Raw genomic sequence first — 12,505 nt, 5'->3', positions numbered from 1 at the left:
CTTTAAAAACAATGAAATCATACTTCCTCAAGAATGTTTTCTCTGAATCGTCTTTTGACTTTTTCTTGTGACTACCCCAGTGATTCCCTCTTTTTCCTTCTTGGCAGGTACCATAACTGTCTCTGACTTTTCTGTGACTGCCCTGGAGGATGTGTCCTGCTCTGTTTTATTTACCACTGTGTCCTGTGACTAGCATAGTTCTTGTCCCACAAATATTTGCTGAATCAATAAATGAATGAAATTGACCCAGTTCTTCAAATGAGAGAGCTATTGCTGCCTCCAAAAATGTTATTCCTGAGTCATAACAGTTACAATTTGCTTTCTATCTTGTATGTAGGTGATATCACTTGTCTCAAATTATTACAATAATTAGTAAGCTCTGGCAGAAAAGAGTTGCTGTGTCCTTTTTCAGAGGGGAAAATTGGGGGTCAGGAAAGTTAAGTGACTTGCCCAAGACCAAATGGATAGTAGGTGATAGAGGCAGGATCTGAACCCGGGGCTGTCTGGCTGTAACGCCAGTCCCATTTCTCCTTTGCCTTGGTTCTTCTGCATCTGCCTGAGCTGAGGCAGCTCTGCCCTTTGCATCTTGTCAATAAGCATCTTCACGGTAAAATGCCTGCTGCGCGGTGGGGCGTGATCCCAGCCAGGCCCCTCACTGGCTCCATCACCCTGCTGCCCCCACAGTTTCTTCTCCAGACCAACCCAAACATGGTTGGGGAGCTCAGCGGGGAGGGCCCAGCATTCCCCAGTCTGGACAAGTATCTAATCAGCAGGCCTCCTCAGCATATCAATCCAAGACCACTCTAGAGATGGATGCCTGTGCCCAGTGTTCTATTTTTAACTGGTGTGAATGGGAAGAAAAACACAAGCATTAAAAATCAAAGTGCCAGTCAAGAACAGAGAATACAGGGCACCCCAGGGCAAACTATTGACCTGTGCCCTCATGTCTCTCTGTTCCTTTCTCCTGTCCCCAATTTCATGTCATCTTTCTGTTCCCTTCTCCAAAGCCCCAAGATCCTTCAAAATGTGTTTCCATGAAGGAGCTGATATCATTTAAATCAACGCTTCTCACACTTCACTATACATGTGAATCAACTGGGCATCTTGCTCAGGCGCTGATTCTGAGTCAATAGTTCTAGGGTGGGGCCTGCTTTTCTCACTCATTCCTGGTTATGCCCATACTGCTCATCCATGGGATATGTTCTTATGGTTGAAGATGCTGTTATCTTCTTGACAGGAGTATTTGCTCTTTCAGTCTTGTCTCCATCTGGAAGGAAGGCCTTTGCCCCCAGATTACAGATGGCCATCTATCCAGCAGCAAGTGGACAAGCTACTTTTGGCATTTGCTCCTTCATTCACTTTGGCAGCAGGGGATCCTTTTTGGGACGAAACACCAGAGGCTGAGTTGGAGCAAAACCCACCACAGCGGGGAGGAGTGCTTCCTGATATCCCGGCTGGGGTGAACCTGCCCCTTCTGCAGCAAGACTTGGCCAGGCTCTCACAGCAGCCCTCCTTAGCCTCTTCCCTGGCCAGACCCTGAGCCATGCATGGGTTAGGGACAAAGGTGGCCTTGGTTAATCTCAGCTTTCTGCCCTAAAGGAGCACAGCTCAGCTCCCCGAGTAAAGTCATCCAGGCCAGTGGGACAAGGCCAGAAGCCCTGTCCCAGGTGCCCCTTTTCCTGCCACCCAAATGTGCTGCTGTGGTGCCCTTTGGGCCCATGAGGACTGCCAGGGCTCTGCTCCTCCGCCTCCCAGTCCTGGAAGATGAGAAGCTGCTGTCGCTCCCCAGTTGCCCTCGTCCAGCTGTCAGGACCCCTCAGCAGAGGGCAGGGCGCCAAGCCTTCCCGCTTGTATGTGGCTTATTGTCTCTTAGGCTGGCGGGGCTGCGGAGGAAGGAGCCCACAGCACACCCAGGGCACACCCCGACCCAGGAAGGGGGAGGTGGGTGGGCTGGCGTCACTTAGTCTTCCCCTGCCCCCCACCCATCCCCGCCTGCCCCTCCCTAGCTCCCTATTTGGCCATCCCCCTGGTTGCCCCCTCCCCTTCCTTACATGGTCTGGGGGCCCCCTGGCTGATCCTCTCCCCTGCCCTTGGCTCCATGAATGGCCTCGGCGCTCCTCAGTGGTGCGAAGGCGACCAAATAAGGCAAGGTGGCCGACCGGGCCCCCCACCCCTGCCCCCGGCTGCTGCAACTGACCCCGTCCATCAGCGCGCTATAAAGCGGCGCGCCGTGCGCCCGGCACCCAGCGCCTGCCGCCGCCCGAGCCGAGCCGAGCCCGCCCGCGGACGGTGAGTCAGCGCCCTGCGCCCTGCGCCCTCCCTCCCCGCGCAGCCACCGGCCGTCCATCGCCTTGAGCCAGGGGCCCGCGCTCCTGCCTCTCCGTCACTTTTTTTTTTAAGACCAAACTTTTCGATTTGGTTCTAACTCCTTTTGTCCCGGCTCGTCACAGAAGAGGGGCGCGCGGAAGGGGAGCCCTGCGGCCCCCCACGGGGCGTCTGGGGTTCCTGCTGTCGTGTACTTTTCCCTTCACCTGGGGAACGGGCATGGGAGTGTGGATGGGGCCGAAGAGGGTTCCCAGTCGGTGAAAAGGCGAAAATGTCAAGGGTTGGAGAGGACCTGCTAAGGGGTGACGGTCCCTTCTTGCACCGGGGCAGAGGGTGAGCCTCCTGGCCAGGGAGCCTTGGGTGATTTCTCTCCCCTTCTCTACGCACCCCGCCCCCCAATCTCCCCAGCTTCTTTCTGCCTTTCTTTTTCTGCCTCAAGAGGAAGGGGGATGGCAGGCGCCCCACCCTCAAAACCCCCTCTGCCCTGTCCCCTCCTCCCGGGGCGCGGAGAAGGCCAGCTCTGCAGGCGCTGAGCGCGGGCCGCCCCCCTCTCCTCAACCTGCAGACCCCGCTGAAGCCGTGCCAAGATGTGCGACGACGAGGAGACCACCGCCTTGGTGTGTGACAACGGCTCCGGGCTGGTGAAGGCCGGCTTCGCGGGTGATGACGCACCCCGCGCGGTCTTCCCTTCCATCGTGGGCCGCCCGCGCCACCAGGTAAACTTCCCGCCCAGCCCCACCCCACACCCCTTCCTGCCCCCTCTTCAGCCCAGCAATCTAGGAATGTCTCACCTGACCCTCTTGTTTCATGAAATCCTTAGGTCAAATAAGGAAAAGGTGGATTAGCTTCAAAATTCAAGCCAAGACAAGCAATACACCACCCTCCAACATACCAGAAATGTACACATTCCCTGGAGCCACTACAGGGAAGCAGCTCTCCCAGGGTCCAGCTCCCTATGTGAAAAGGCAGCAGCTTCTCTCCTCCACCCCTGACTTGCGTTTTTAGCCTTCAGTATCCTCCTCTACCTCTTACACACTTTACTTTTTTCCTGGACCTCCCTTTTCAGTCCTGTTCAAAACATTAACTTCTCTCAACCAACAAGGACCCAACCCACATTCTTCTCTCCTATTCACAGCCAGTTTACAAGGCTCCCCCAAAATGTAATCTATCTGCTTCCTGGCTGTTGCATTTTTAGAAGCCAGGGGTGACAGAGGCAGTAAGTGGCACAGTGAGCGTGACATACCACCTTGTTTATTAACAGAAATGCCACCTGCCTGGCCAGCCAGGCTGCCAGGAAGGAGAGCCGTAGTCCTCAGTGTTGGTGAATGATGGGTACTCCAGGACAGCGCCGCCGGCTGGATTTCACGGGCAGCATGATAATGGCATACCAGCCCATCTTTTTATATTCACTTGATGAATGTCAAAATCTTTTCTTAGGAGAAATACAATGTGTCATTAATTTGGTCATTCCATAATGTAGTCATTTATATTCCGGTTGACATGGGTGATGAGCTGAATAATTTAATGAAGACATTATGGTATTTTTAAAATGAGGTGAGGCTCTGCTTCTTTGATGAAATAGCTTCATTCTTCTCCCCCCAGTTATATTCTAAACAATAGAATTATACCTCTTGGGGGCAGGGAAGGGGAGAAGGTACTAGACTGATTTTAAATGATATTTCTAAATTGGGGTAAAACCCTATTGTTTCTTATTTCTGGTATTTATAAGACTGGGGCAGTTAGATGTAAATTTATAAGGCATCAGTTATATTTCTGGCATGGTGGGAGCTTGATTTTCCCATCTTTTTCTTTTTATAGGGAGTCATGGTGGGTATGGGTCAGAAGGATTCCTACGTAGGTGATGAGGCCCAGAGCAAGCGAGGAATCCTGACTCTCAAGTACCCCATCGAGCATGGCATCATCACCAACTGGGACGACATGGAGAAGATCTGGCACCATACCTTCTACAACGAGCTCCGCGTGGCCCCCGAGGAACACCCCACTCTGCTCACCGAGGCCCCGCTGAACCCCAAGGCCAACCGCGAGAAGATGACCCAGATCATGTTCGAGACCTTCAATGTCCCCGCCATGTATGTGGCCATCCAGGCAGTGCTGTCCCTGTATGCTTCTGGCCGTACTACAGGTATGTTTGGGCTGTGGGGACAGTCACTGATGAATCACATTCCCAAGTCATTGACCTAGCTGTGAATCAGTTTCCCAACTGGAAAAGGAATGATCCCTTCCCTCACGCTCCCTAGGAAGGTGTCTGTGCGAAGAGAGAGAGCCAACCATAGGGCCCTGAGGCTAGTTTCAGAGCACGCTTATTTCTGAGAGCTGAAAGCACGTGGAGTTAGATCTTCTCTTACTTAAAGTATGTGATGCCATGTATTGAGACTCCGCGCAATGTGTCAACCTGGTATACAGCAGGCATTGGTATGTGTTCATACCATCACAGCCCCTGGGCAAACATCCCCAAGGAGAACCCACATTCTCTGCAGGGTCTGAGTCAAAAAAGAGAGAAATGTGTAAGTTAGATGAGAGGAAAGAAAAACACGCCTGGATGCTTACATAATGTGCTAATGGCTGGTAAAAGGAATGGTCATTTGAAAGTGTCCTGGGGAAATTTTTCTACTGCAATATTTTAAAGGATGAGCTGTTGCTGGCTTCAGATTTAGCATCGATTATGCTCATTTTTATTCTTCATGTGTAAGAGATCTAATTTTATCTGGACGCATGCCCAGGGCTAGTTTATCTCAGCCGAGATTTGAAGTAGGCTTAGACACAACTGAAGTAGTTATGTCCTCAGGGATTTACCTCGTTCTCGTCTATTTCACCTGACAGGCATTGTTCTGGACTCTGGGGATGGTGTAACTCACAACGTCCCCATCTATGAGGGCTATGCTTTGCCCCATGCCATCATGCGTCTGGATCTAGCTGGTCGGGATCTCACTGACTACCTCATGAAGATCCTCACTGAGCGTGGCTACTCCTTTGTCACCACAGGTGAGTGTGTGTGTGTGTGTGTCTCATCTGCCACAGTGTATGTCTGCTTTTTTCTTCCGCCAGCGAATCCACTTACCTCCGCACAGTTGACTTCGTTCTTCAGAGCTTGACTGTGATACCTTCTATTTCTACAGCTGAACGTGAAATTGTCCGCGACATTAAAGAGAAGCTGTGCTATGTCGCCCTGGATTTTGAGAATGAGATGGCCACGGCTGCTTCTTCCTCCTCCCTGGAGAAGAGCTATGAACTGCCTGACGGCCAAGTCATCACTATTGGCAACGAGCGCTTCCGCTGCCCTGAGACACTCTTCCAGCCCTCCTTCATCGGTGAGTTGTAGGGTCTGGTACGGAAGCACTGCTTGTCCCTGAAAATCTTGGGGTCTCCCAGAGTAAAATCTATTGAAATCAAGAAGGATTAAGGGGCCTTTGAGTTAAAAGAAGTCATGGCTTGAAGTCTCACACAGCTCAGCCTCATGTCTTGATGACTCACTAAAGGCATGGCCATTGCTGTTCTGTTGCAGTACTATGATAATGGATGACACATTGACTTCATCTCAAAATAAAGGATGAGACAGAGTAGTAACTGAATAATCCATATCTGCAGGAAGGGGATGATTACTCAAGAGTGCTGACTTATTCCAGTAAGTTCCATCACAAAGTAGCTAGACTTTCCTTTTAAGTTACTCATTGTTAAATGCAACAACAATCCCACTCATACTAATAACTGGACACTTACATGTCCTCAAACATCTTTCCCAAGGAATGATTTCCAGTGGGAAGCATGTCAGGATCTTTTTTCAGTCCATAAATAAAAATTGCATTAATTTAACTTAAATATGCATCTTATCCTTTTCCAATACATCTCCATACATCTGATGGATACAGCAAGTGTTCGCTCCAAACAGGTGCTAAACACAGTTGTTCATTTCTTGGCAGTTGTGGATTGACTGTCAGCACTTTTAGGGACACCTGTTCCACAAATGCCCTGCAGTGCAACTTATAGAGGAACATATGTTTCAGAGACAAATGGTGACATTTCGCCAACACAGAAGAACCCTGTTCTCTTCCCTCCACCACGGTGCCCTGGCCTGAGTGCACTGTGATTTTTTTTTTTAACGTCTTCCTAGGTATGGAATCTGCTGGCATCCATGAAACGACTTATAATAGCATCATGAAGTGTGACATTGATATCCGCAAGGACCTGTATGCCAACAATGTCTTATCTGGAGGTACCACCATGTACCCTGGTATTGCTGATCGCATGCAAAAGGAAATCACTGCTCTGGCTCCCAGCACCATGAAGATTAAGGTAAAGACTTCTGGGGTGGGGGAGCCAAGGCTGGTCTTGGTATTCCAGGCAGAACTGCATTCCTAACTCCTTTCCCCTCACACTTAGCTTCCTGTCTCTTATAAACTTTAACTTTTAGCTTTTCTAGCACTTTTTATAGCACTTTTTCTGATTTTTATAGCACTTATCCCAAGATAGGAGACTTTAAAAACACTTTCAAGCAGTGGAGAAAATAAATCTTTGAAGAAAAAAAAAACCTAAATCTTTGAGCACATTTTAAAAGTCCCCAACTTTTGAGCTAACCTCCACCATGCATTTAGCTTGTTGCCATATTATACTCTGGTTCAGAGAAGTGGGGAAATCCAATGTATTTGTAGGGTCTTTGATAATGGAAATAATGAAATAGAGGAAAGTTTATCAAAGTTGACTCAGTTGTATTAATTTGTGGTATGAAGTATCTCACATTACAGTGATTTAATAGCTAATATTTTTTCTGTGAATCTCCCCAACATGTTGCTTGCTCTGTTGGCTTTGGAACATCAGAGTTCATTGGAAGCTTTTGCTTTCTTTCTGCAGATTATTGCTCCCCCTGAGCGCAAGTACTCTGTCTGGATTGGGGGCTCCATCCTAGCCTCCCTGTCCACCTTCCAGCAGATGTGGATCAGCAAGCAAGAGTATGATGAGGCAGGCCCATCCATCGTCCACCGCAAATGCTTCTAAGGTGCCTTGTCTCTTGTCCACCTTACATTCAGGATGACAGTATTATGCTTCTTGGAGTCTTCCGAACCACCCTCCCTCATCTCTCATCCATCATTGTACAGTTTGTTTACACACGTGCAATTTATTTGTGCTTCTAATATTTATTGCTTTATAAATAAACCAGACCAGGACTTGCAACCTACAAAAGCCTCTCTTATTTCTTTTTTGGGTAGGCATGGGGTGGAGCCAGTGATTGCTTCCTTCAATCTGTGAACTCATATATTGGCAGCTTTGACATCATGTGCACTGTAATATTACAGCACCACAAAGTCCATCAGATGAATTAGTGTGACATTTAGCTGAGGGTTATAATACTAAATTTTGATTTTATACTTTGAGACAGAATCATGAATATATTTCACATCTGAAAAGTAGATTAGGTTTAGTTCCATATAAGCAAGAAATGGCATCAGTTAACACAATTCTTTAAGATTAGTTGCTACAGATGACACTGAAAATTGTTGTTTTAGCATATGTTCCAGTTGTTTTTGTAACTTTGTAGAAACCACATATATATTGGTAATGAGAAAGTCAAAAATTATTTTCAATAAATTAGCTTAAATTCTTAATTCTTGGACTCTTTAATTGTTTTCCTGAGGGCTATGCATGTTAATGGTGAAACACGGAGGCTAGTGGACAGTTAAGACCAGCCACATCCCATTCCAAATACCCCCAAACAGATGAAGACCATTGTGTGTGTTCAACAAAAATGAGACAAAACAGGTGCCAGATACTTCTACCTAATGAAGGCCTAACTTGTGGGACAGAGGTCTTCATTCTCTTCACGTCTTGAAATCTTGGGATCTTGGGTTGAGTAAGGTGAAGACTATGAAGTCCTGAGACGTCAAGGGGAACAGAAAGTCACAATGTTCCTTTTACTCCATGCTGGACTGTCTGCAAAGTGTGGCGGGGACAGTGCTGTGGGTAGCATCCAAAAGAATCAGTAATGCTCTTTGAGAGGCTCACGTATACCACATAAAAGCCCAATATGGGGGCCGGCCCGGTGGCGCAAGCGGTTAAGTGCGCGCGCTCCGCTGCGGCGGCCCGGGGTTCGCTGGTTCGGATCCCGGGCGCGCACCGACGCACTGCTTGGTAAGCCATGCTGTGGCGGCGTCCCATATAAAGTGGAGGAAGATAGGCACCGACGTTAGCCCAGGGCCGTCTTCCTCAGCGAAAAAAAGAGGAGGATTGGCGGATGTTAGCTCAGGGCTGATCTCCTCACAAAAAAAAAAAAAAAAAAAAGCCCAATATGTGTGGTCTGGGAGGCTTCAAGGAGACGGACATGGGTCTGGGTCTTGAAGAATAATTAAGAATTAGAGAAGTGAGAAGAGCAGGGAGGAACTCTCAGGAGAAGGATATGGGGCAGAAGCCAGCATACAAGGCACAGGGCAGGCTGGTGGGAGCCAATGAATTTTAGAAAATCAATTTGGAAAGGTAGATTTCAACTTGATTGCAGAAGCTTTAAAATTTTTCATTTTCAAATTAATTGTTCATGAACTGTTAGACCGTTTGAATGGATTTAATTAAACTTTCATCTGTTGATGCAGGAATCGAGACAAAGTGAGATTAAGCAACTGGTGCAATGTTACACAGCTTGTTTGTGAAATACCCAAGATAGGAACCAGATTATCTGACATCTAATCTAATGATGCTTCTAAAACCATCTTTTCTAGCTTTAGTCATAGTCTCTCAGGAGTAACCCCATTCTATCACACACCCAAATTTTGGGTTCAAAATTTGGAGTACTTTGGGCTCATCAGACATCTTTAATAAGTTGCCACTCTCATTATCATTCAAGACTGTAATTGTGTTTTTATGTCCATTCATTCAAAAAACGTCTCTTGATCCCTGAGTTAATGCCAGGCACAGTAGTATGTGCAGGGGACACGAAGACGGATCAGCGCACATTTTCTGTGCTTAAGGAGTTCAGAGTTTAGAGTTCCGTATTTAGCATAGCTGAATGAAAGTCCTTCTCTGCATTAAGGATTAAGTAATAAATGTGGTGTCATTTTCTTTATACAAGATATAAACTTTATTGTAGATTTTCCTTTTTTCCCTCAATTTATTCTATAGCACAGATAGATTGGTTTAAAAGCTAGGTATCAACCAAGGAGACAGATTTGGGGCATATAGGGGGAGATATGATTTAGACAGTGTGTCTTTTTTCTCATCTCTCAAATTGAGTTCATAAGTATGAATTTTATCCTTTGAAGAAAGTATTACTACTTTAAGTTTAGACAACTGGCTGGGGTCTCACCTGTGGTTCTTTCTGCGTATGAATGAAAATGGAATGTGTATTGTTAGTTCTACTTAAAAGTAGGTTTCATAATCAGCTTCTGATATTTGTATCAGAAGTGGTAAGCACACCGATTTTTGTTGAATTCTGACATTTTTTCATCTCTGTTTGATGATAAGGTATAAAATATTAGAACAGCTGAATCTTCTAATAATTGTGCTTAAGGAAGGTCCTAAGGCAATAGAGTTTTTCTTAAGGCCACTTTCACATGTGCAAAATAATTGAGATGTCTACAGTGACTATGTCTTTTGGTTAAGATGCAATGTAAAAAAACCTATGTAGATCATAATATTTCTTCTCAATTTATAATGAAAGAGTGTTTTTGCTCATTTCTAACACTTCAAAACACTATTTCTTCATCTTTCTTAACAATGGTCATTTCTAAGCAACGGTCATTATGTAGATGTGTTTAAATGAGAGAGTAGAGTTACAGAGAAAAGGAAAATTACTGCAGAAAATGGAATATTTAGTTTACTGTACCCGGGGCCTAAAACAATGTCACCAGGGCTCCACCTTTCTCTCCATTTCTTCTGTGGGACCTGTTATGGACTAAATTGTGCCCCTCCAGAATTCATATGTTGAGACGTTAATTCCTCAATGTGACTGTATTTGGAGATAGGGCCTTTAAGGAGGTAATTAAGGTTAAATGAGGTCATAAAGTCCTAACCCGATAGGACTGGTGTTCTTATAAGAAAAAGAGATACCAACAGTGCACACGTACAGAGCAAAGGGCAGGTGAAGACACAGCAAGAAGGCAGCCATCTGCAAGCCAGGTAGAAACGCCTCACCAGAACCCAATCCTGCTGGTGCCTTGATCTTGGACTTCCAGCCTCCAGAACTTTGCGAAAATAAATTTGTATTGTTTAAGCCACCCAGTCCGCATTATTATATTATGGCAGCCCAAGCAGACTAATGCAAGATTTTTCCACACGTTAGACATGATGTCCCAAGATTTTTGGCCTGAATTTATCAGCCTCTGGAGCAAGAGTGTTTTCTCATATAGTTCTGACAAAAATTCCAGGGAAGTCTCAGTCTGGTCAGCTTGAGGACCCAGTCATACCATCCCCACCACAGGGACTGATCAATATTATTGAGTGGGGGAAGGGTAATTCTCCAAAGGAAGGGAAAAAAATGGCACAAACACCATTTCCAATGAGGTACAGCAGGGAGAAAAATTATGGTAATTTGTCGGGGAGGGACTAATGGTTGGAGGGCTCCAACTCCCACTTGAGGAGTTTTATTTGATTTAACAGGAGTTGAGAAGAGCAATGACTGCACTCAAACAAAACTGGGGGCAAGACTGAGAAGCTTCGGATGGTGGTATGTGGGATTGATCAGATTTTTTCTAGACTCCAGTGTGGGTCAGGGACCCAGGAAGCCAATGTTTTTTATATGACCAGATTAACCAGGTGTTTAAAAGGAAATAATAAATCAGATTCACTTTCTGATTAACATGATACAAATACTATAAATATTTCATAGTACCTAATAAGTAGGGAAAAAATTTTGAGTCTCTTAGGCCTAAACTAGCAAACATTGCCTATATTCAACTTAAGGTCTTCCAGGCTCGTTATACAAGCAATCTTTCCTTCAGGCAGAGGTTGGCTGTTGCTATGGCAACTAAGCTCACATCAGGAAGACAGAGGAAAAAGCTCTTGGGAAGATTGCAGAGGTACACCTTTGGTCACTGGTGAGCCTGATGCTAGAAGATGTTCCTTACAGTTCAGTCATCAGCTCTGTGTGCAACAGATGCAAGCGAGATTGACTAGGAGGATAAAGAGTTCCAGTTCAAGTACAGCTTTCTGAGTCCTGGTGGTTCTGGGCCCTCTCCCCTACCTGGGAAGGGGAGCTGAGCCAGCTGTGAGTTAAGCAGCGGTGGTCTACATGTCCCTCAGCAGTGTTGTTTGCTTATTGCTCTGCACTGTTTTACTGCAGCTTCCATGGAAATCAGGGTTGGGGAGCGGAGACAGAAAGAAAACAGACCCAAGGGAAGTTTGCAGTAAAGCTGAAATAAAATGTGCATTAATGGTAGATGAGAAGGGGACTGGAGTCAAGTGTAAGTAAGGAACTAAGTCAACAGGTTTAGTGTTTAACACAGAAAGAGAAAGGACTTTGGAAATACTACTAGGTAATGACAGGGTAGGCATCATGCAAGGTAGGATATGATAGAGCAGGCATTGTACAGAAAATTTAAAAGCAAACCTGCCTTAGTCAAAATAGTGAAATTTTCCCAAGGCATCTTTAACTCTAGGATCTACCCTTGGACTTTTTTTTCCAATGTCTTTTACCTAAGGCTGGCTACCCAGGATATTCTCCCTACCACTAGTATCTCGATAACACTTAACCTGTCCTTTCCTTGCATTCCTTGAGAGCAGCCTATGCTTATTAAGGTATCAGTTACCCAATCTATGTTCCTGGGGAAAAATTGCAATGTATTTTTCCACTAGAGAACACACTCATAATTTAACAATAGTTTTCTATATATAGTTTTGTATTATATTAACCTGAAGGATTGATGTTGCATGTGCTTTCAGTCACAAAGATCTGAGTTCAAATCCTAGTTCTGCCACTGACTAGTTGAGTGGCCTTTAAGCAAATTATTCAGCCTCTCTGAACCTCAGAAGGGGGCTAACTAAAATCGTGCTCCCAGAGTTGTTGTGAGAATGGAATGACATCAGGCACTTAAGGCACTAAGCAGAGTGCCCAGCACAAGGGCACTTGTGCTCCAAGTAAATGTCAACAAAGTTTACTTCTCTTCCCTCCTCCTTTCTTTCTTTCTAGCATGGACTTTGGAGGCTGGGTTGGGAGGGGTGGGTAGAGGGGGAAGCAAGCTGT

At 46.0% G+C, this 12,505-nt stretch overlaps 1 protein-coding gene across 1 annotated transcript; it reads left to right on the top strand.

The window, feature by feature from the left end:
- The first annotated feature begins 2,132 nt into the window (after positions 1–2,132).
- Positions 2,133–7,545, top strand: ACTC1 (actin alpha cardiac muscle 1). Its single transcript, XM_058541167.1, has 7 exons — positions 2,133–2,289; positions 2,891–3,041; positions 4,144–4,468; positions 5,167–5,328; positions 5,463–5,654; positions 6,455–6,636; positions 7,192–7,545. Exons 2-7 carry the CDS (start codon positions 2,913–2,915, stop codon positions 7,333–7,335), a joined length of 1,134 nt encoding a protein of 377 aa, XP_058397150.1. The 5' UTR covers positions 2,133–2,289; positions 2,891–2,912; the 3' UTR covers positions 7,336–7,545.
- The last annotated feature ends 4,960 nt before the right edge of the window (positions 7,546–12,505 follow it).

This window comes from Diceros bicornis, chromosome 5 (genome assembly GCF_020826845.1).
Source record: "Diceros bicornis minor isolate mBicDic1 chromosome 5, mDicBic1.mat.cur, whole genome shotgun sequence".
Classification (NCBI taxonomy): Eukaryota; Metazoa; Chordata; class Mammalia; order Perissodactyla; family Rhinocerotidae; genus Diceros; species Diceros bicornis.
Note: the sequence above shows the minus strand (reverse complement) of the source record. Positions and strands in the feature narration are given on the sequence as shown.